Genomic DNA, 23,306 nt, shown 5'->3' on the forward strand with positions numbered 1-23,306 from the left:
AGGTAAGTAGGAGATTTGTTCATTTTTAACAAGGGGGACAGGGGGGGGCTCATTTTGTTCACCCGCAACTAGCGAACTGCCTCTGCCACTGTTCTGTAGTTTAGAGCAGGGGTTGGCAACCTTTTTGATATTAAGTGCCCTTTTAAAATGCAGCATTAAGCCTGCCATTATTTACTGAGCCCGCTCAGGCTGTGCTATTTTCTCCCTTCACATCGCATTCTGTGAAGAAGGCAACGAGTACTAGCCAATTAGGGCGGGTCATCACGGAATGTGAATGTGGGGGAAAAAATCAACCAAACTAGCGTAAATAACAGGCTGTGCTCCTGCCAATGGCTGTGAAAAACTTCAACATTTCCAAAAAACTCTCTTGCACACTTACTGCTAGTTTGCCATCGGTCAAGTTATGGGCCTAAGGTTGCTGACCCCTGGTTTAGAGAACATTATAGATACGAGACAGAAGGGTGAGACTTCAGCACCACAGACAGCGCCATGGATCTATCAAAATATTTCAGAGCCATGGTCGGGGCCATGGATTCTAACTCGCACAAACCTCAGTCAGATAGAGGATCAATGAGTCAGGCGGACTAGACTCACATATTCAGCTAAAAACTCTCTCTGAAGATGGCAGGTTAACAAGGGGGATGCATTTTGGTCATTTTGCTAACAAGAGGGATGGGGGGATGGCATCCCTCCTCATCACACTTCAAATTGCCTACTGCCAGAGGGCACAAGTAAATATTTATTAAATATTTAAATACCTTAACTGCAGTTTGAAACTGTTAACATGGACAAAAGAACGAATGTCCTTGTCCTTTGGGTGGGGGTTTGGAGAATAGTTTAGTCAAGTTCAGTGCCATTTGCTCTTAATGTGAATATTGATATACTCATCTAGGCATTTTAGAGATTAAATCATTTTATCATCATAAAATCTTACCAAAACACCCCAGCATCTTCTGAAATATTCAATCCAGACAAACAGACATGGATACATGGATAAAATATGTGTGTGTGTGTGTGTGTGTGTGTGTTTGTGTGTTTCAGGTGCCTTTCTTTAACATGGTGTGTGACCAGGCGCATGGCGGGGGCCACTGTGAGATGCTGGTGGGCTACTCAGCGGTATACAGAGTCTGCTTTGGCACTTCCTGTTTCTACCTGATGATGGCGATCTTCCTCATTGACGTGAAGTCCAGTCAGGACTTCAGAGCGCTCGTACACAACGGGTCAGTGCTGCAGAGTTCACCTCATCAAACACGTTCCTCCTGAAGAAAGTGTATTTTTTGACTCATGGCCTTCAGATTTTGGTAATCATTAAAATGGAGTGGATGATTATACATTATTAAGGCAAACACTAGACGTGTTATTATTAGAAAATCATGATTACAACACTGTTAGTTGACGGACTTTTGTAATTGCACATGAATGCAGCAAAAAGGTCATGACTCAAAAAAACAAAACATCATATAGTGTCAAAATGTTTTGCCAAAGTAAGTTTTTTTTATTGATCCTGCCGACAAACAGGAAATCAGAAAGAAAGATATAAAGGACTGAATATGTCACCTTCTTCCAGTTTCTTTGGATACTTCAAATTCCCAAATCTACCACAAAATCCAGAATAAAACTTTTCACACATTCACTAAATCCCTAAAAATCCTAAGTAAAGCTTGGGAATTTTCTCTGAATTATGTTACAAAGAACTTCATGTCTTTTCTCTCAATCAGAATACTGCGGATAGGCAGGTTATTGTAAAAGGCAAAATAAATGCCAGAATTGTAAAATCCAGCCTTTGTCCTGCAGCTCTCCCTTCTCTGTCCTCCATCCCTATCGTCATTGTGATACCGACGCCAAGCGGCAATTCTATATTTACCGTTCGGTTTTCTTTGCAAACCTGTGGGCCTGCAAAGCCCTTTGAGTAGACATGCTGTAATTCACGTTCATGTTTATGAATACAACCTGTCAATATCATTAAAGTGCTTCAGAGATGAAGAGAAAATGTTGCTAATAGTTTAGCCTCCTGCTAACCGTTGCCGTGAGCTTTAGCCGCAGCCGCGAGCCTTTGGCTACGGTTAGCAAAAGGCTAAACTATTAGCAACATTTTCTCTCCACCTCTGAAACGCTTGGCCGATTCTGACGCAGGTTAATTGTGTTTATTGTCAGACTCTCTTTTAGTCTCTTTTGAGAAGTCTGTCTCCCTTGTTTTGCGTTGCTTTGCAGAGTAGAGTAGGGTTTGCTGACAATGCTGGAATAGCAGGATTTTCTGCCATTGAATCACACGTGCACACGCGTCTGCATTTGTAGCACAGCCAATAGGAACGCCCTCTGTCTGAAATGACCTGTGATTGGCCAAAGTTGAAGTCTCCCGACATGGATTTTCTAAAAGCTGGAAACAGAGCCAAGAGGTAGTACCCCAGCTTTAAGACTGGACCTGATCCCATCTAGAAATCTCTCTTGAAATATACATGTAGTTGCAATCTGACCACAACAAAATGCCGCTGGAGGGAATTTAAAAAAAAACGAACAGACGAGATCTAAAAACATCACTTGCACACAGCTGAGGTTGAAAAACTGTGTGGCTTCCCAGATCCTAATCCCCCCCACACACACCTTCTCACCTGTGATTACCTTTCTAACCTCTGATTAGCACACAAACACACAGATGCGCAGGTGACGTAGCGAACAAACCATTCACTCACACACACACACACACACACACACACACACACACACACACACACACACACACACACACACACACACACACACACACACACACACACACACACACACACACACACACACAAACTATACACATAATACATAATACATGTCTAAATTGGCTACAACAATAATCAGATTTAAACACTTCTCTACTATACTATACTTCATTGCAGTCTTTAAGGACTAAGTGTTTTCTCCCTTTGGTCACCTGACCCGCCCGCTGGTCTATTTAAAGCTCTTTGTTCTCACACTTTCCATAGCAGTTGGAATTAGAGCGGTGACGTATTCCAGATTAGGATTTAACAGATTAGATGGCTGGTCCTCTGAGTCTTACTGGTGCCAAGGTGAAAGGTTTCAGGGCCTGGCAAAGGTTACAGCTCTGAGTGTTCTGTAAGGGGGCCAGGGAGTGACCCAGTGCCCCACTGAAACATGTATGTCCTCTGAAAAACCAGGGAGAGTGACATGGATATGCAGGGATTTAATCAGAGACAGACTCAATCTGTAATTCTTTGATCATAGAAATGTATTCACGTAATACCACTAAAGAGTCATACATAATGTAATTCTCAGTTACTATTTAAAAGAAATATAGGATACATATTGTATGAAATGACTAAAGTAAATTAAAATGCAACATTTAGTTCAATGTTTTCAGACATTACTGATATGAAATATGCATAAGAGATTTGGTTGTTTGTTAGTGGAGATTTAGTTGTTTAGTGATGATGATGATGGACGCTTCTGGTACTATTTATTTGCTGCAGGAGGCAACCTCTTAGTTTCAGTTTTTACTTTGCAGGTTGTACCAGGTTGTATAGTGTTATATGCTAATTTTCTGTAGGTTTAGAAATAAAAATAAAAAAACTCTTAGCTTTTATAAAAGCAATTTAATATGAACAAAAATCAGAGGTCATTTTGCAATCCAAAAAGCTTGCAAGCAACTATTTTAAAGTAGGTAAGAATTATTTTTATTTTTTTTTACCATCAATTAAACGTAACTACTTTATTTGTGTGTTGTGTCTCTGTGTGTCCACCTGCAGCTTCTGGTTCCTGAAGTTCATCACTCTGCTGGCGATGTGCACCGCTGCCTTCTTCATCCCAACGGAGTCCTTCCTGCATGGTGAGACTCTGAGCTGACGCCGTTTCCTGAAAAATAAACCCAAACTGAGAATTAATGTGATGATGATGATGATGATGATGATGATGGCGTTTTAGTGCACCTCTTGCTGAGTCCTGCTAGAGGGCAGTAGAGACCCGCTCCTGAACACACCACTCTTCAGGTCGACTCCCCGCTGTGAATTATTGCACCATAAATCTCTGCGGCTTGATTTCACTTTGTTTGGCAACAATTAATCTGAAGCTGATACACGGCTGAGATCACAGCTGATTTATGATTCACAGCTTGTTCTTTTTCTTTCTTTCTTTTGATCCTTCTCTCCGTTTCCTCTCCCTCTCTCGCTTCCCTGAAATAAATCACAATTTTTTTTTCTCTCTCCCTGTCTCTCAGCTTGGCATTACGTTGGTGTGATGGGAGGATTTGCCTTTATCCTCATCCAACTCACCCTCATCACAGCTTTTGCGCACACCTGGAACAAGAACTGGTGAGTGAGAGGGTCATATCAATAAAATATCATATTAATGTATATGTAATCTTTTTATTTTGATAGGGACATAAATCACCACATAGGATAGACTGTAGCATAGGACATTTCTGAAATGTGTGAGAGCAAGCAGTCGATTGATGAAATACCCATATGTGAACTGTATATGACCAAATGACGTGGACACACCTCCAGATACTTTTGGCCTGGGGCTGTTTGTGCTCGTTTGGTCTCGGCTAAAGTTAATGGAACTATGTGCAGCACGTCGTGCCCCCCCGTGCGCAAAGCCATCTCCATAAAGAAATGGTTTTCCCAGTTTGGTTTGGAAGAATTTGACTGAGTCCTGACCTTAACCCCATCCAACACCTTTAGGGTGAACTGGAATGAGCCAGACCTTATCACCCAGCATCAGTGTTTGACTGACTGATGCTCTTGTGTCTGAATGAGAACAACTCCCCGCAGCAGAGCTCAACATCTGGTGGAAAGGCTGAAACCAGAAGAGTGGAGGCTGTTAGAGCAGCAGATTCACGCTCATGATTTTGGAATGAGATCGTCGTCTAACCACATGTGGGTGTAATATTTCGGGTGTGCACATACCTTTTGACCTTATAATGTACCATGACTCCATCACGTTGCTGCAAACATGTTGCTCATTGATTCCAAGATGCATCTAAAAGGGGTCACAAGAAGAAGAAAAAATACATTTCCTCCACAAAGTGATTTTTTCAGACTTTATTCTTTCCCCCCCCCCCAGTGTGAGTTATTGGATATCCATCTGCCACACAAAAAAAAACCATTGTCACAAAATAGAGCTGTTTTCTTGCTTTTGGGGATTTGACATACTTTAGATACATGGTTCAACAGGACATAAATAATATGGTCTCTCACCTCTTACAGTGTATAATCTTTACATATACATACAGACTCCAGCCTGGTTCACATCTGGAGAAGAGAGTCTCTCTTCTACACTGGTGATGATGGATTCATCTTGTGTCCAGCAGAACTACAGTGACCCCTCCCCCTCCCCCTCCCCTCCGTCTCAACATCTGGAACTCTGTTTCTGTTTCATTTATTTTTCTCTTCCTATTTTCAGAATATAATATGTATTAATTCACTTCAGTCAGGGACACTTTTGTTTTTAGTTCAATTCAATTGTATTTATAGTATCACATCATAACAAGAGTTGTCTCAAGACACTTTACATATAGAGTAGGTCTAGACCACACACTATAATTTACAAAGACCCAACAATTCCCCCAAGAGCAAGCAGTTAGTGCCACAGTGGGGGCTTAAAACACCATCGAGCCTTCTGCTCCTCTCCACGTCGTCTCGGTCATGTCCTCATTCATCCGCCAGACTTGTCCCCAGACAACCTGATTGTCCCAGATGTGATTTTCTGTGTCCAGCTGTTGCTGTTGTGCTGTCAGTCTCCCTCATGCCACCTCTGAACTCTGCTGTGATATTTTGTAACAGAGTTGTAGCCATACAACAATTAAGAGGATTTATTCATTCCGGACCTTTTCCAACGCAAAACACACACAAAGCTAATCCTCTCATTCCCTTTTCAGTGGTAAAGCTCGTCTGCCCTTTACAGGTCAAAATACAACCTGCTCTTATGCCATTGATTTCTTAAACATCCAATTTTTCTAAACCCCATGAGCTTCATAACGCAACTGGTAGACTCACGCAACATTTGTCCCCTGAAACTTCTCAACTTTGGTTTTATTTGTTTCTTCTATACGTTGAAGCAGTGGCGATTTTAGACCCTTTTTAGATTTTAAATTTCATCTCAGCCCCACTAAAACTTATAATAATAAAAAACGAATTCTTTTTTTTTAATCAATTTTAGTGCTTAAAGTTAGAGTTTGCGAACTTATGCTGCGTTCCAGACACAGTTTATAGCCCGTAAGTTACGACTTCAAGTCACGACTCACGACTTGGTAGCGTTCCAGGCAAAGTCACCACAAACCCTTCTAGCTAGCGTTAGCTAGCGGCTACCTAACGTTGACGTTAGCTAGTTGACATTAGCTATCTAGGTTACTTTACGTTGTTTATTTATGTCTATTGATTTCTACTTATCACTGTTAATAAACGGCGTCTGTACAGCATCAACGGGGGTCGCCATTGTTGTTTATGTGTGTGTGACGTCAAAAACTGTAACTGGTACAACGATCTGGTACGAGTTCACGAGTAGTAAGTTACGGGTTTGACTGCCGTTCCAGGGCGCTTCCACGGGTAGAAGGTTGTGAAAACACGAGTTACGGGCTGCCTGGAACGCAGCATTAGTGACGGAGGACAATTACAGGTTTAAAGAAACAGGTTTAATATCCTGTGTCGCTGTCGCCAATGCTATACACCTGTAACCCAGTCAAGGAAAGTTTTATTTTTTATTTATTTATTGTTTACACCTCATTATTAATTCGTTTGATTCTGGTAGTCCATAAAGGGACTTTCGTAGTTTTTTCACATATCAAAATATAAATAAAATAAAAGATTTTGCATTTATCCTCTTTTATAATAATAATAATAATAATAAATGCATATATTCATTATTATCCAGTGAAATTACTGATTTAGCAGTGACACGGCACTGTATCCGTGTCACATTCTCATTAGGGGCTGAGCCCCCCTAAAGATCTGATCCCAGAATCGCCCCTGGGTTGAAGTCATTGTCAGGGAGAAAAATAAAGTCATAAACTGGACTTATAGACCCACAATGCAAAAGCACACTGGAATTTGTAGCATGGTCTGTTGCAGAAAAAAATATGTGATAGTTTTTAACAAGATTAAAGGATGTTAGATTAAAAACATCTGACTTTGAAGACTCCTAGTAGTGCCCAGCAGCACATTGACAGAACCAATGTCCATTTGAACATTACCACTTTTCAACAAACACAAGCTTATGCCATCAAAATAGTTTTATTGGTTTTTATTAAATTAAATAGCTTTAATTGCAAGAATACAATTCAAGACACCCTGGCGTTAAATGCAATCAGGCTGCCTGAATTCTCATTTAGGAATAAAGCACTAGGCATGATTTTTTTCATTCAACTAAGTGTAGTAATTAATGAGAAAACAAGAAAAATGCTCATGAAAAATATTTAGAAATCCTGGAACACTGGTGACCTAGATTTTTGGCAACATTGGTTTAAATTTGTGAACTGGTATTTGTGATATCAAACAGCACTAAAATCATAATGCCCCCTTTATTTCTTCTTTATTTCTTTATTTGGATCCCCATTAGCTGCTGTAGCAGCTACTCTTCCTGGGGTCCAAATTCAACAGTCACGACATATACATAAAAATAATAAACATGCAATTTTACATACATTTAAAACAAGACATAGAGTGCAAGTAAAAGAATATCACTGTGTGTACATTTCGTAAATTAGTGTCAAATAAAATAACATGACAGTCCCACAATTAAAGTCCATCATAGTTAGATTAACTAATGTTTAGTTATTGTTGAAGTGTTTTCTAAGTATTCTTTTAAAACTGGCCTTACTAGGTGCCTCCACTATGATAGTTGGCAAGCTATTCCACATTGCAATGGCTCTAAACATTAAAGGTGCCGTAGGTAGGATTGCGAAGATCCAGGACTTAGCCAAAATATTTGAACGTCAGCAACTTCTCAGTCCCTCCCCCTTTTCCTCTAAAGCCCAAAACGGTCTCCTAAGCCCCTCCCCCCACAATGCGTGTGCATGAGAAGTGACTGACATGCAGTTCGACACAAGCCCTGGCCCTGATTGGAGGATCTGAACTGGGAGCGGTGGATTTTTGCAAATTGCACTACAGGCTGTAGGTGGAGCCAGAGGAGCCGGATTTTTTTAATGACCTGCTTCATGTAGTTCTGCTCGAACATAGGGTCAGTTTCAGCAAATATGACAGAAAGTTAATTTTATAAGTCTTACCTACCGCACCTTTAAAGACCTGCACACTGCATCAGTCCGGGGATTTTCCTTGACACTCCTAGCAGCCTGCCGTGTACTATGTGTGTTGGTCTCTCACATAATTTATCTTGGAGTACAGACAAATTGGCTGTTTACTAAAACAGATATTCCTAAAACAATTCATAAGGTTGCATGCCAACCTCTTGTCTACTCTGAGCCATGAGAGACTGGCATGCACACTCTCTGTACTCAGCCTCGCACCTATCGCCCCTTGGTGGGAATAACATTATTCTAACACTTCAGGTGGGTTCCTCTGACACATGCAGCATCCAGACTGAAATGAGTATCTGTGCTGAAGCCATTTTCTCTGTCCTCTCCCTCCCCTATCAGGTTGACTGGAGCAGCAGAGAACAAGCGTTGGTATCTGGCGGTGATGTGCGCCACCCTCTTCTTCTACACCATCGCCACCATGGCCTTCACCTTCATGTACAAGTACTACACACACCCCATCGCCTGCCACTTCAACAAGGCCCTGCTGTGGATCAACCTGGGACTCTGTGCCCTCGTGTCCTTCATTGCCGTCACACCGTGCGTGAAGCAGAGTGAGTCGATGAAACACACTCTGTGCATGTCTGTCGTCGACTCTCAGCGGCGAAATAACACTTAGTCCATCTCCAGCTGTGCAAACATCCCCCTGTTGAAACCAGTGCTGCTGCAGATAATAATAATTACAGTAGATGTAAGCTAATATCATCTGTTTCTCCCTTTAAGAACCGTAACGCTGAATGCAGGCCTGCTTTGTCTGCACATGTTTGGGTTTTATGATTGAAACATACAGGTGATTTGGTATAAGCTGACGTATTGCTATTTTCCTTCTGTATTTTCATTTTGGAAGAATTTACTATGCTTGCCTATAATTCAAATGGGAAACGTTTTTACTTTTTATTCCACAGTATTTATCCGATGGTTAACGTTGCAGATTAAGATTTTGCATATATACGCAGTGCATATACTGTAGTGTACATATCTGTTAAGAATCTTGTAACTGCAAATGTGAAATATTCAGGAACTAAAAAAAAAAACAATGTTTCAGCTTGATGACACAAGTTAGAATAGAATTAGTCTCGCATTGCCATGGTCTGCCTAGTCCACACAGCATTCTGGGATGGGAGAAAAAACGTGCTCTGGTTTATTGGCATTTCTTTTAAACCAATCACAATCATCTTGGGCGGTGCTAAGCTCCAAGCGGAGCCACAGTGCCTCTGCAAAATAGTCTCGGGAAGGAACTTGTTTTGGTGGAACATGTGTACGTTCAAAAGTTGTTTTAGTCGTGCAACAGAAAACTCAGATTGGACAGATAGTCTAGCTAGCTGTCTGGATTTACCCTGCAGAGATCTGTGGAGCAGTTAACCATAGACCTCAGAAATCCACCGGAGTTTAGAACGCCAAAACAAAGAAAGAGGAAGGGGACGGACATCCGGCTGAAAAGAGGGACATCCAGCAGAATTTCCGGTGGCACCTGAACAATCCTGGAAGTGGAAGGTCTTGGCTATATAGTAGACTAGAAGAGAACAGAAAGCCTTTATTGTCATTGTACAGAATACAATGAAATTAGGAGCGCTACTCCCAATCAATGAAATAAAAAGACAAAAACAAAACAACTTCAGCAAACAGGTGTCTACAGCCGTCAAGAGGTTCTAAAATAATAAGTGAAATGAATGAATACGATGTAAATTTGCAATAGAATCAAATTATTTATTGCACTAGAATAAATGTTATAATACATTTAGTTATTGCACAAGATCCATTAGGTTTTGCCTCGAAAGACATATTGCTTATGGCCCAGGGTAAGAAAGTCTTCTTAAGTCTGGTGATCCGTGCTTTGATGGTCCTGTCTTGCCTGCAGGGCAACAGGTCAAACAGGTGCATTTTGTGCCCCTGTCCCCTTGTCCTAGAAATAGGTAAAACAAAAATGAATTCTGTGTATATGTAAAGAGTTTCAGACACTTGTAGAGGAGCTCAAGTTAAACTGAAAAGGCTACATAACAAAAAAAAATTATTTTTAAGGCTTGTTGTTTTCAGTTTTTACTGATTTACAATGAAAATATGCCGATTTTCTATTATGTGGATGTTGTAACAAAATAAACAAATACATTTTCCTTCAAAAAGTTTAAAACCAAATATGAGGAACCAAATAAAAAAAAAAAGAAACTCTGAAAGGAACTTTTTTTCTTGTTCAATTCTTCTCAGTCTCACTATGAGTAGCTTTACTCTTCCACTGATACACTGAGTACATTTTACGACTTAATACGACTTAATTTTACTTAAATCAATGGATTGCAATGTACAATGTTTTCACCAAGGTGTTTCTACTTTTGATAAGGTAAAGGATTTGAGGACACTCTGTGCCTCTACCTGCTTGTGAAGTCTGTGTGCATCTGTGCGTGTGTGTGTGTGTTTTGGAGGTTATTATAGTGCATAATAGAGTATTTTACATTATAGTATGTACAGTATTCTGACCCGTACTCTCTCTATCTGTTTCTTTCCCTGCAGAGCAGCCTCGGTCGGGGCTCCTCCAAGCCTCCATCATCAGCTGTTACGTCATGTACCTCACTTTCTCCGCGCTGTCCAGCCGCCCGCCAGAAAAAGGTACGCTAACTAACCGGACAAAGAGCAGAGCCACAGCCACAGATCTCTGCAGCTCCACTGAGATACTGAATGCTGTCTCCGGCCAATGTTAACACTCACATACCTCTAACAAGAGCACACTTTTAAGTGATTTTCAGGGTTATTTTCTGTATGTCGATAAAAAGAGAAACATATGGTGCAGGAAATGCGTGCAGGCCACGTCACTCTCAATCCTCTTCGTGCTGAAATGTTTTTAATAGCACCATTTATCCCACAGATAATTATTACCCAACGCTGCAGTTCCCCTCAGCTCTTTGGAGCGCTTTGGCATCTTTCAGCTCTTTGTTGTGGTTTTACAAACTGCAACTTTACTGTTTTGGATCACTCTCATCGCTCATTTCAGCTTTGTTTTTTGGACTCAGCAGACAGTGGAAAAAGTTCTGACAAAACCACCTGTTTACCTACCTGAGATATAGTTACACAAAGAACAAAAGAAGAAATGGTAACACTTTACTTGAAGGTATCGACATAATCATGACATGACACTGTCATAACTATGACATGACACTGTCATGGACGTGTCATAAACGTAATAAACAAGTCATAGTCAAGTGTCATTCAGGTTTTTGTCAGGACAAGTTGACATTGTTTGGGTTGTCTTGATTATGACAACTTCAAATTAATCTTGGTCATGACAAGTTGACATAATGTCATCCTGTTTAATGTCAAGTTGTCTTAATAAGGACACTCCAAAGAAATTTAATGTCAACTTGTCATGACAAATACATCTTCTGGTAATTTCATCCTGGTTAATGTCAAGTTGCCATCACAAAGACATCCCAAACTAATTTAATGTCAACTTCTGGTAATGTCACTTTGATTAATGTCAAGTTGTCATAATCAAGACAACCCAAACAATGTCAACTTATCATGACAAAAACCGAATGACACTTAATGACAGAAGTCATAAACGTTTATGACTTGTTTATTACGTTTATGACACGTCCATGACAGTGTCATGTCATAGTTATGACAGTGTCATGTCACGATTACGTCAATACCTTCAAGTAAAGTGTTACTGAAGAAATTAGTACCAAAACGACTGCCGAACCACATGTTAGCTTCAGCTGAACCTTTTGCAATTTTGCACAGAACGAGAACTGTGGATTTTTGTTACAGTGGCTCATCACAGCCAGTAAGGAATGAAGAATTATATACAACAGCAACCACTTTACTTCAATGTAAATACTGCATTACGCCGCCTTCACACTGGCAGTTGAAATCAGCTCCGATACGGCTTCGAAATGACCGGAAGTCATTAATTTCCTATGGAGATTCACAGACCGCATGGCGAATGGGTCCGAACCGGATCCGAACGAATGCGGTGCGAAAAAAATCGTGTCAGTTGGTCATCCGGATGCGTTCAAAAAATTGAACTCTTGCGAAAGCTATACGGATGGTTCCTATCCGACAAATTCCAGCGTAAGTTAGCGTTGCTATGGTACTGATAAACAAACCTGCTAATACTAATTGGTTAGCTAGCAACAGACATCAAACTATTGACATTATACCGTTATATATCACATTTAACCGACGTGACATGTCAACGTCCTGGGCAACTTTTCTCCACGCAGCAGCCTTTCTATTTATAGCTGTATAAGAGGTCAGAGAGAATCGGACATTCAGACACTTATCAGTCCTTCTAGTCTCTCCTCCATTTTTGTGAGTCGCTTCCGAAAGCTTTTCAACGGTGTAGTACGACGTCCGCTGGGGGCGTGTTGCGTATTACGGAGCTGATTTCAACCGCCAGTGTGAAGGCAGCGTTAGACTTTAAAAAAGTCTGAACCTCTCCTTTTATATTATTATTTTCACCACCAGATAAAAGCCTCTTATGGTGAAATGTCTCAAAATGTTGTCTTGTATCTGTCCTACATAATACTAAAGAGCACACACACACACACACACACACACACACACACACACACACACACACACACACACTTGTATTTTAAATCCTCTATAATTTGCCTTTGCTTACCTCATAATGACTCACCTGTTGACTCCAGGTAAGACAAAGAGCCTCCACATGACTGAGACATTAGTGCAGAGGCTTGTCAGAGGCCCCCTGTCTTATCCGGGGTTTACATTAATGGCATGCATGCAAATATAGATGTACACACACACACACACACACACACACACACACACACAGATAATCTGAGATGAGATGTGTTGTGACATGCTGCCTGCTGGGCTGGTGGCTTGTGGTGAGGGCAGAACGATATTTGTTTCACATTCCTCATGGTTCCATTGACAACCTAATAACAGGAATACAGCCTGGCAGTGTCATTATGTTGAACACTGAACAGATAAAGTGCAATACATTGTTTGTATCTGTTTTCTACAGCTGAGAGAAAGTCGGATCACACAAGACGTTAGAGGAAACAAACACAACAAAATACAGTTTCAAAAATAGCTGTTTAGGCTGTGCCTCATATGCGGTATTTTTCTTATTCAGCCGTTTTCTAATATGAACTCTGGACAATGTCCAACGAATCAGGTCCGGACATTGTTGGAAGTTGGCCCTCCACACATGTAGCACACAACAGGAGATTGTCCCTGTGAGGCGCGCTCTCACCTACTCGAAACACTGCGTTTTGGTTTAGGCAGGGGTGGCGCCTGGGTAGATCGTGCAAAGGAGAATCATAGCAAAAAAAGTGTTAAAATATCCACAACAACTTCTCAAACCCTTCATGCACGAAATTACTAAACATAATAGCACGGCAGACTTGGCCAACTGACCGTGCTTGCCCAGACTGAAGCTGTGCATTTAGCTGTGTTTGCAACATACCAATCAAAACGATGAACATGAAAGAAATGGATTCTGACTCAGGAGTGGCTTGGGAACTACACTAACTGCCACTAATTGTTTTCCATAGAAAAGGACTTAACATAACCCAGCAACAAACTGATTAAATACGTTTGTTTTTTTTCGCCGTAAAACTATTGCTGTTGGAATTCATTGTAAATGCTGTAAATCTAAGCTGACTAAAGTTGCTTTTCTCCATAAGGGAGCAAGTTGAGGGCTCTGTCTACACAAAGGTTTTGGGTGGAGTATTCCTTTAATGCCCCTGGCGCTAAAGCTTAAAAGTTATTTACCGTATGTTGATTTAACTCTCCTGATTGCCTTTGTATCTAACTGCTATCCACAGCGGCGTACAGTATGTGTGAGTGTACAGTATGAGTGTGTGTGCTGTAGGTGTGTGTTAGAGTCTCGGGGCAGCGCAGGACATTGTAGCAACTTGTTGAGAAAAAATGCACTCTGAGTTTGTTTTAAAAACACCTTTTCAATACTAGACTGTGAACACCACACACACACACACACGCGTGTGTGTGTGCGCAGCGTGCGTGCGTGCGTGCGTGCGTACGTAACGCCGACAAAGAGATCCGTTCTCTGTCTCCTTAGGTCCTTGTTTGTCTAGTCTGTCCCTGGAAGGCTTATTCTGCTCTATGGCCTCACACACCACAACATGTGTGTGTGTGTGTGTGTGTGTGTGTGTGTGTGTGTGTGTGAGGCCATAGTCCACGTAATACAGTCTGAGTCCTGTAATTAGCCAGTGTTTTCACTGTGTTCAGGTTCCTTTCCCCCTCCACAACACACATTAATCCACAGCCAGCTGAAACAAGGTTGGGCTGGATTTGTGTGGTGCGTGTGTGTGTGTGTGTGTGTGTGTGTGTTTGTGTGTGTGTGTGTGTGTGTGTGTGTGTGTGTGTTTGGGAGTTAGGGTTAGAGCTTGTGCACATGCATGCACATGTGTGAGCATACAGCACATATTTGTGAGGACTCTGTGTTTACCCCAGAGAGTGTCCAGAGGGTGAGTCTGTTAAGAGTCCCAAAAGGGAAAGTGCAGCTGAGACCCTTTTTTACAAGGAAAAAAAAAAGTAACTTCCCAGGAAATGAAACGAAGGAGAAAGGAAGAAGAAATGAGTAAAAGTGACACTTGACCTGCATGTGGCACCTTTCTGCGCTGCCTGCATAAAACAAAACATAAAGTATATTGTCAAAAAAGAAACGTGTAAAAACCAAATATGCATTTTGTTCCTGTTGTGTGTAAAAGTTTTTATGACCGAAGAGGATTGATTTAGATTACATAATAGAAATGCATTACCCCATGGGGGCCTCAAGGGGTTAGGGCTAAGATGTTGACCATAAACTCCAGATGGGGACCCTTGTTGCATCTCTCTCACTCTTTCCTGTCCTCATTACACTATTGCTAACTAACAATACAGTCATAAAATCATCCCCCCCTCCCCCCCTCCACCCATAAAATTCGCCATTTACTTTTATTTTCAGAAGGGACACAAAGCCCGGTCTCATCATGGATGTTATTATAAGGTCTCCTCGGTGAAAGTCCTGTGTTTGTCCTTTGAAAGTCCTTTGACCCATTCACCACCCCCCAACCTGCCTCCTTATGCAGGATTTATACGGATCACCGAAAAGTCTGTGATGGGCCCACGGAAGAATTCCATTAAATAATCTCGGCCCCTGAAGTTAAAGAAAAGGTCGTGGGTGGGCTTACGGTTCCGTGACACGCGGGAAGAACGGGACAGTTGGTTTAAAAAAAAAACTACTATGGCAACTAGAGGGCACTGCCATTATAAACATAAATATATGTATGATATATGTGATATAATATAAACAGCTGCTTGTACAATTGACGTATGTGGGCGTTTTTCAGACAGACTCAGTGTTTTTCATGAGGAAAACATACAGTGATGTAATATGAGGTTGCTCTCGTACATTTCTTAGTGTCAGTAGAAAGTCTGTTTGCAGTCATCTTTTAAACAGTAATAAGGATTGTATATACAGTATCTATTTATATTGTAAATATGCACTAACTGCCACTAACTGTTTCCCATAGACAGACACTGGTAGATGAACCTAAACATACTTTTTTCCCCTGAATGAGAGCGTGATGGAGCTTAACGTGCCGTGTTGTTCTCTGTGTCAGTGGTGTATCAGGGCATGAACATGACCGTCTGTTACCCCACCGTGGGACAAGATGGCATCCAGAACGAAGGCAACGCTGTGGCCATAATTGGAGCTGCCATCATGTACTGCTGCGTCCTCTTTGCATGGTGAGTAGTCTCTTTATCTTTCAACGCAACGTGTATGTAAAAAAGTTACAATCGTTACCAGGATACCACATAATAAAATCCACTTCAGACATAAACACTCACTTTCATAAATGCTCAGGTTCAGGTTCAGGTTTAGGCTTGTTTAGGTGTACCCGTGGGTAGATTTGTTTTGCAGCAAGCAATATGACATCCATTATGACACACAACTAGCGTATTAGATGCGAGCTGTTTTTGTATCGCTTTGTTTGTTGCCCCTTGGGACTAAAAACCTCCGTCCGGACGTACAAAGCTGAAAATCATTCATTATCATATCAGTCATTATTTAAAATAGAGGTAGCGGTCCTCTGTATCTGTGTATGAATTTTGGTACAATAACAAGATAATTTTTACATCTCTGAAAAGAGGTATTGTCATATTATTATGTGCGTGTTCACATTAACTTTTTCTGCCGCAGTAATGAGGCTTCCTACCTGGCAGAGGTGTTTGGTCCGTTTTGGATGATCAAAGTTTACCGCTACGAGTTCCAGAAAGCCACCTGCTGCTTCTGCTGCCCCGAGGAAGAGGAAGGTGTGTTCTGATGCAGTTAACATTACACCATTGTCTTTTTAAAAGGTGTTTTGCGTTGTGTTTTAACGGCAATAACGCGCTCCCTTGCTAATATTAAGATAGAAGCAAAACAAGCAGGAGGTTCAGGAGCAGTAGTTGGTATTTCAGTTTGCTTTATGGCACAAAGCATGAAGCTTATTTCCAGGCAATTCAAACTCTGTTTCGATTTCCATCTTTGTAACGTATGAGTTTCAATTTCACGTTAAAGGTGCTGTAGCCGCAAAAATGAGCGCAAAAATTATAACATCGACAGCTTCTCAAAAAACCAAGTCCATCCCCCAACCCCAAAACCCCCCCCCCCCCCCCCCCCCAAATCCATCCCCCAACCCAAAAACCCCCCCCCCCCCCCCCCCCCCAAAGAGAATGAATGCGCGTGCATGAGCAGTGACACACGCACGTGAGACACCCCCTTGGCCCAATTGGGCATTGGTGGAATCGAAAGCGGGCGGTGGATTTTTAACCGCAATACAGGCTACAGCTTAGGTGGTGCCAGAGGAGCCAGATTATTATTTTTTTTAATGACCTGCTTCATGTAGTTCTACTGGAACATAGGGTCAGTTTCAGAAAATATGACAGAAAGTTAGTTTTATAAGTCTTACCTACTGCACCTTTAACTTACTTGGTTTGCAAAGAATGTTCAATTCAAACAAACAAGCAGGAGAAACGTCACGATCAGAAATCAAAAGGTTTTATATCACTGACTGGACAAACATGTAGCCACTGACTGTGATGTAACTCTCTGAAAGTGTCTAAAAGGTGACTGACTGTAGTAATTTGGCCATTCGGCATCCACTAGGCACTTGCTGCACTTTTAAATAATTTTGTTTAAATGTATTTATTTATCGCATTTATCCCACTGGATGTCCTTTGTCTTGTGTTTTTTATGTTTATTTATGTTGGAAGGCATCACTTGAGTGCCACAACTAATTCTGTTGTGTTCCTATGCAGTGACGATAAAGGCCTTCTAATTAGACCCAGAACATTCAAATCTTGGGCAAAATTTTTGCTGAGAGGAGTAATCTTGCATTTAAACAATGCACAAATATATATATATATATATATATATATATATATATATATATATATATATATATATATATATATATATATAACAGTTGTGAACTTATTTTAGGAGGAACACAATGCTTTTAACATATTCCTTAGGCCCCATATACAATGTGTTTTTGGTAAGAAACACTGAAAGCAAAGTTAACTTTTGTTTGTTTACAAGAAAACCTTAAATAACAGAGTCAATGTTATATTGATTCAAGACACATTACAAAAATTGCATCTTTTGGAAAAAATATTAACTTTTTATCAAATAGGTTTCTTTGAGCCAACGTCCAGTGGCCATTAGAGGGTTTTTAAGAGCAAAGGAAACCATTCCAAACAAACTGACATCTTTAAACAGAATATATAATCGTGGATGGACTGTATGTCTAAATATTGTTGCAGACAAATTCAATTTAGTAGATTTGTAGACTAAACGGTAGGTTTATACATTCAGTTATGTTTGAAGTTGGCAGACAGACATTTATTAATGTGTCTTTTTCAGCTGACGAGGAGTTTGTGATTGACGACGAGAACAAAGGCTGTCAGAAAGTTATTCACAACGAGACGCAGAGAGTGGCGTACAGCTACTTCTTCTTCCACTTTGTCTTCTTCTTGGCCTCGCTGTACGTCATGATGACCCTCACTAACTGGTTCAGGTTAGTTAACGACGCAGACCTTGTCCTCTCTCAGATTTTTGGGGATTTATAAGGGATTGTATGAAAATTATTAGGTAGGAGAAGGGGATCAGAAAAGGTGGAGGGTTATGTATTTTTGGGGGTTTTTTTTGCTGAAGGGAGGGTAGTCAAAACATTTTTGGGAGAGTGAACGTCATTTGTCTAAATTACTTTATTCTGCAGTTTAACAGAAGACAGAGTTACATTCAATTATTAATGTGCCAACAACTCCTCCAAACCATACGATGATATACTGTAGGTCGTTTATTCCCTCTAACATAGTCTATATCGACGACGTTTCATTTCCGGGATTGTTCAGGTGCCGCCGAAATTCTGCCGGATGTCCCTCATTTCGGCTGGATGTCCGTTACCTTCCGCTTTCTTTGTTTTGGAATTTTAAACTCCAGTTGATTTGTGAGGACTATGGTTAACTGCTCCTCAGATCTCTGCAGGGTAAATCCAGACAGCTAGCTAGACTATCTGTCCAATCGGAGTTTTCTGTTGCACGACTAAAACTACTTTTGAACGTACACATGTTCCACCAAAACAAGTTCCTTCCCGAGGCTGTTTTTCAGCCGCACCGTGGCTCTGTCTGGTGCCCAAGACGATTGTGATTGGTTTAAAGAAATGTCAATAAACCGGAGCCCGTTTTTTTCTCCCATCCCAAAATACTGTGAGGACTAGTCAGACCCTCCTCCACAATGTGTGTAAGCGTTGGCCTAAAAAACGCTGAAGACCCCTCCTTTAACATATTAAGTTTTGAATTGGAGAATGAAAAATGTATTCATTTTTCTTTGTGGAGTTGTGAAGTCATTCATGTTTGAATAAATTGTTATATTATTTTAAGATATTGTGGTATAACTGTTGCAGTTTTTCTTTTTGTCAAGGAGGGTCAAAAAAGGAAAGAAAAAGTGAAATATAATGTTTACCTTTTCAACCCTACCCCTAACCCTAAGCCTAAGCCTAACCCTTCATCCTAATACTTTTTGACGAGTTCCCAAGCACTTGAAGTGGCATGGAGTAAAATTGTGTTGTCCCCCTCCAGCTACGAGTCAGCAGTGTTGGAGACCACCTTCACCCACGGCAGCTGGTCTACCTTCTGGGTGAAGATGTCGTCGTGCTGGGCCTGTGTGATCCTCTACCTCTGGCTGCTGCTGGGCCCTCTGTGCAGCTGTCAGCCGGAATCCAGACCTCGCCGCTCACGCATCAAACGGCGCTCAGGATCCTCGCGTCACGTTTCCGTCATCATCTGACACGCTCTGCGAGGGGTAGGACAGGGTGCGATGTGGCCAACGGGGTCAGGTGGCTCCTGGAGCCAGGGGTCAGGGGGCAAAGACTCACAGTGCTGTGAGAAGGACCAATCAGAAGGCCCAGTGCACTGTTGCTATAAGAAGAACTGGATAAAGCCCTGATGTCACCGGATGCACACCATGAAATTAAACCACCAGCGAAGACTTGACTGTGGTTTGGAAACACACTTACAGTATGAATTGCCAAAGGGATCAGAAGAGATGAACTCTCACTCTGCGTAATGTGGGAGTTACAGTACGTAGGTGTAAACATGGATACATCATGAACTTTCATTTTAGTATTATTTTCAACTTTTTAGACTTTTAATATTGTAGCAGAGGAGTATTCTAGATATTTGCTGTAATATTGCTAGAGATGCGCGCATCCCAATTAGGTTTTTCTTTCTTTCTAATAGACAAAAGAATCTGTCCTAAAATTGAAAGCCCTGTTTGCCCTCCGATCTGTGATCATGAACAAATCTTTCTCAGAGTTGGAAAGGGAGAGCTGTAAGAGATGCAAGAGATGACACATTTCAGCAGCTCGTTGCAAGAAGTCGTTACAAGTATGATCAAAGAAAGGAACGAAATATGTAGGCGGATCGTTTATGCTCGTAGTGTTCAACCATATGTCATGCGTGACGCTTTTCTATTCAACCAAACACTACAACAGATGTTGTCTCCGTGTAGCGTTTGGTTGGAAGATGAACTTTAGGCTTTTCTTCCTTTCAAGTTTTTCATACCTGCGTCATCTTTTTTTTATTTATTTTTTATAAATCTTAATAATCAAAACTCACATGGACATTTTAACTTCCAATCTGGAATTTCAGTTTTCATTTAGTTACATGGCACACACAGTAATATCGGGGTGATAAAACACATTTCAACGATCAGCCACTCACCTTCAATCAAATTCAGTTACGCACAAGTTACAGCACAAGCTTTAAAAAAATAGATCAACATTGTAGGCAATGCATGGAGAGGAATACTTTTAGTATATGACTCCCCATATAGCCACAACTTGTCGATTTAATATTTATGTTTGTGTACAGATTAAACAAACAAAGATAAAACATGCTAATTAGTGAGCTGTTGAGCAATGGATCCCATTTCCAGCTAAAGCTAATCAATTCCTAGCTATACCCCCCAGATAATGCACAGACATGAAAGTTGTGTCGATCTTCTCAGCTAACTCTCATAAAAAAATGGAATAAGTTTGTATCCTAAAATGTCAAACTATTGCTTGGACATTTATTTTAAGGACTTTTCAATTCAGTGTTACAATGAATTTAGTAGGGGTGGGATTCTCTAGGCAACTCACGATGCGATTCTGAGGGCTACAATGTGATTATGATCATTTCCCAGCATTGCAAAGAACCAACAAGAAAAGAAGGTGTCGGTCAGATAGAGAAAAGAAAGAAACTTTACTTAAACTCAGCCGTCCTCACCAAAACCCAAGATGTAGCCTAGCTTAGAATGTAAACATGACGCACAAGTTTTATGTCTGCTATGGTTTACCATCTGTGTAGTTTAGCCATAAGAAACATACAGCAAAATTGTTACAGGTGATCATAATGTGGGGAATTGTGCATAATGTTTCCAATTACTGACTTTTCTTCATCGAAACATAATCTTAAAAGTTGCAATGCATCTAAGAATCGATTTTTTTCCCCCCATCCCTAGAATTTAGGTTACCTTGCCCACGTCAGCTGGATTCTCACGAGATTATGCTAGAATCACAGGATCAGATATTAGACAAAAATCCATCTTGTCAGGCTTCAAGTAGGGTATTGTGTCTGAGCTACCAGCTTACCGAACCAATCAGCGTCCGGTTCCCCCCAGGATGGCGAAAGGCATGTCCCGGCCTACTCTGTCTCACTCTAACCCCCTAACCCTAATCCTAGCCTCTGATTGATTTACCCTGACATTCTTACCCTAACCCTAACCAATCCAACTCCTCATGCCTAAACCTAACCAACCCTACCAGAGCAGGCAGCAAGTACTAGCCAATCAGAGGGACAGTAAGGCCAGTTATGCCTTCCCTATGCCTTCCCCATGCCTTCGCCATACTAGGAAAAAAATGATTACCGGCAGCTACGGGCGTGGTTTGGGTGTGTGTGACGGTCGCGGCGGTTCGTTCAAAACAGCAATGAATGGACAGATGGTTCATCAAATCATCAAATCGCCTGGCAGGTATTTTTAGAAAGTGCTTGCCCTTTTCCAAACAGTTTCCAATGACGGCTTCTCAGATGGTTCTGTGTAACAAACCATCAGGTTAGAGTTGAGGTATAACTGCTGCAAATTCCCACAATTTGAAATCAGCTGCTTGAAAGACAATGAATAGAACAGTCACACTTGTAGTGTCACAGAATATAAGCATTCACTTTATTTATTTTAGTGCTGAGAGTTGCATCCTATCATTCAATTATAAACTTGAACTCCTACACTTGTCGTTAAGGCAGCTTCAGTTCGACGCCATAAAAACAAAGATTTGTTCATGTGTTGAAATAAAACCTGCAGAGACCAGGGTCACGGGGATAACCGTTTCTCTTTCAGTATTTTCCCTCCATCTTTTCACAAGATTGTTCTTTAAATGCGTCTGACAGAGCGACTGAAAGGCAGCTAAACAGAAATGTATGATGTTCTTTAAAGTTCAACACAAGAGGCTTGTTAAATTGGGGCAAAACACTTTGCATTTCACTTACAATGAGGAACACATTGCATGCTCGCATTATGTTGCTTCATAGTTCATCGTTCACTTAATTCTTGTTTACATTTTGTTTTGCATGTGTTACTCTATTTAAAAAACTTTAAAAAATTTAAACCAAGAGTGCTCAAAGAACAAAACAATACTAAAAGTCACATCCAGAAGGGATAGAAGCTTTCTGTCTCATGCCTTCAGATGAAGTAGTCATGTCTGCTGAGATGAATCCTGCTGTGAATCTAAAATAGCCCCCTATTCCCCCATATGTTTATGTTGATGTTGGTATGTGGAAACCTGGAGCTGGTTTCACCACTGAAGGGGCGCTGAGCTGAGCGTCTGCAATGACTTCCTTACAGTTAATGAGCAGAAATCTGGCTCAGTCAATAACATAAATATGTACAGTTATATTATCTGTAGTTTAAAGTATGTATTCTATGGAAGCCCTGAGAGGCAAGTGAGAAGAAAATATTTTGGTGATGCTTTTTTTTAAGTCGGATCTAAATAGTTTTTTTCTCCTGTGTTTATGACTTAAGAACAGGTGAAAAAAATAGGTTTTGGAGGGATTGTTTATAATTAAAAAAAAAGAAAAAAAAAAAAGATGTTTGTTGTTGTAATACTCATCCCGGCCACAAGAGGCTGAAGTGCACCACTACTGGTGATGTTCTAAATTGGACTAAAAGCATTCATGTTTACATCCAGGTGAGTTATGATTAATAATATAATCCATGCACTCTAACCACAAGGTATATATATATTGTGTGTTAGCAAGATAAATTACATTTTTTAAATACAAACTTTTTTCACCTGCCAAATTAGTTTCTACCTTTTTCACAGAATTTAGGAAGATTATTCTGGCAAAACGTTTTTTCACCTGTTAAGTCATAAAAACTCGACACACACGAGAGAAATCCATTTAGATCAGACTTAGAAAAAGGATCACCACAATTGTTTGTTATTTTCTGTTGTAGATGTGAAGTCTTTTTGTAAATATATTGTTTTCTTACAAACAC

General features: G+C 40.7%; 1 protein-coding gene across 1 annotated transcript in view; it reads left to right on the forward strand.

The window, feature by feature from the left end:
• Positions 1-23,306, forward strand: part of serinc4 (serine incorporator 4) — a 29,761-nt gene extending 6,455 nt beyond the window's left edge. Inside the window, exons 3-11 of the mRNA XM_039794129.1 lie at positions 1,042-1,220; positions 3,756-3,835; positions 4,223-4,316; positions 8,597-8,808; positions 10,760-10,855; positions 15,847-15,973; positions 16,428-16,540; positions 18,135-18,288; positions 19,352-23,306. Coding sequence (XP_039650063.1) covers positions 1,042-1,220; positions 3,756-3,835; positions 4,223-4,316; positions 8,597-8,808; positions 10,760-10,855; positions 15,847-15,973; positions 16,428-16,540; positions 18,135-18,288; positions 19,352-19,559 — 1,263 coding nt within the window. The 3' untranslated portion in view covers positions 19,560-23,306. The remainder of the gene's footprint in view (positions 1-1,041; positions 1,221-3,755; positions 3,836-4,222; positions 4,317-8,596; positions 8,809-10,759; positions 10,856-15,846; positions 15,974-16,427; positions 16,541-18,134; positions 18,289-19,351) is intronic.

This window comes from Perca fluviatilis, chromosome 3 (assembly GCF_010015445.1).
Source record: "Perca fluviatilis chromosome 3, GENO_Pfluv_1.0, whole genome shotgun sequence".
In the NCBI taxonomy this organism is placed as follows: Eukaryota; Metazoa; Chordata; class Actinopteri; order Perciformes; family Percidae; genus Perca; species Perca fluviatilis.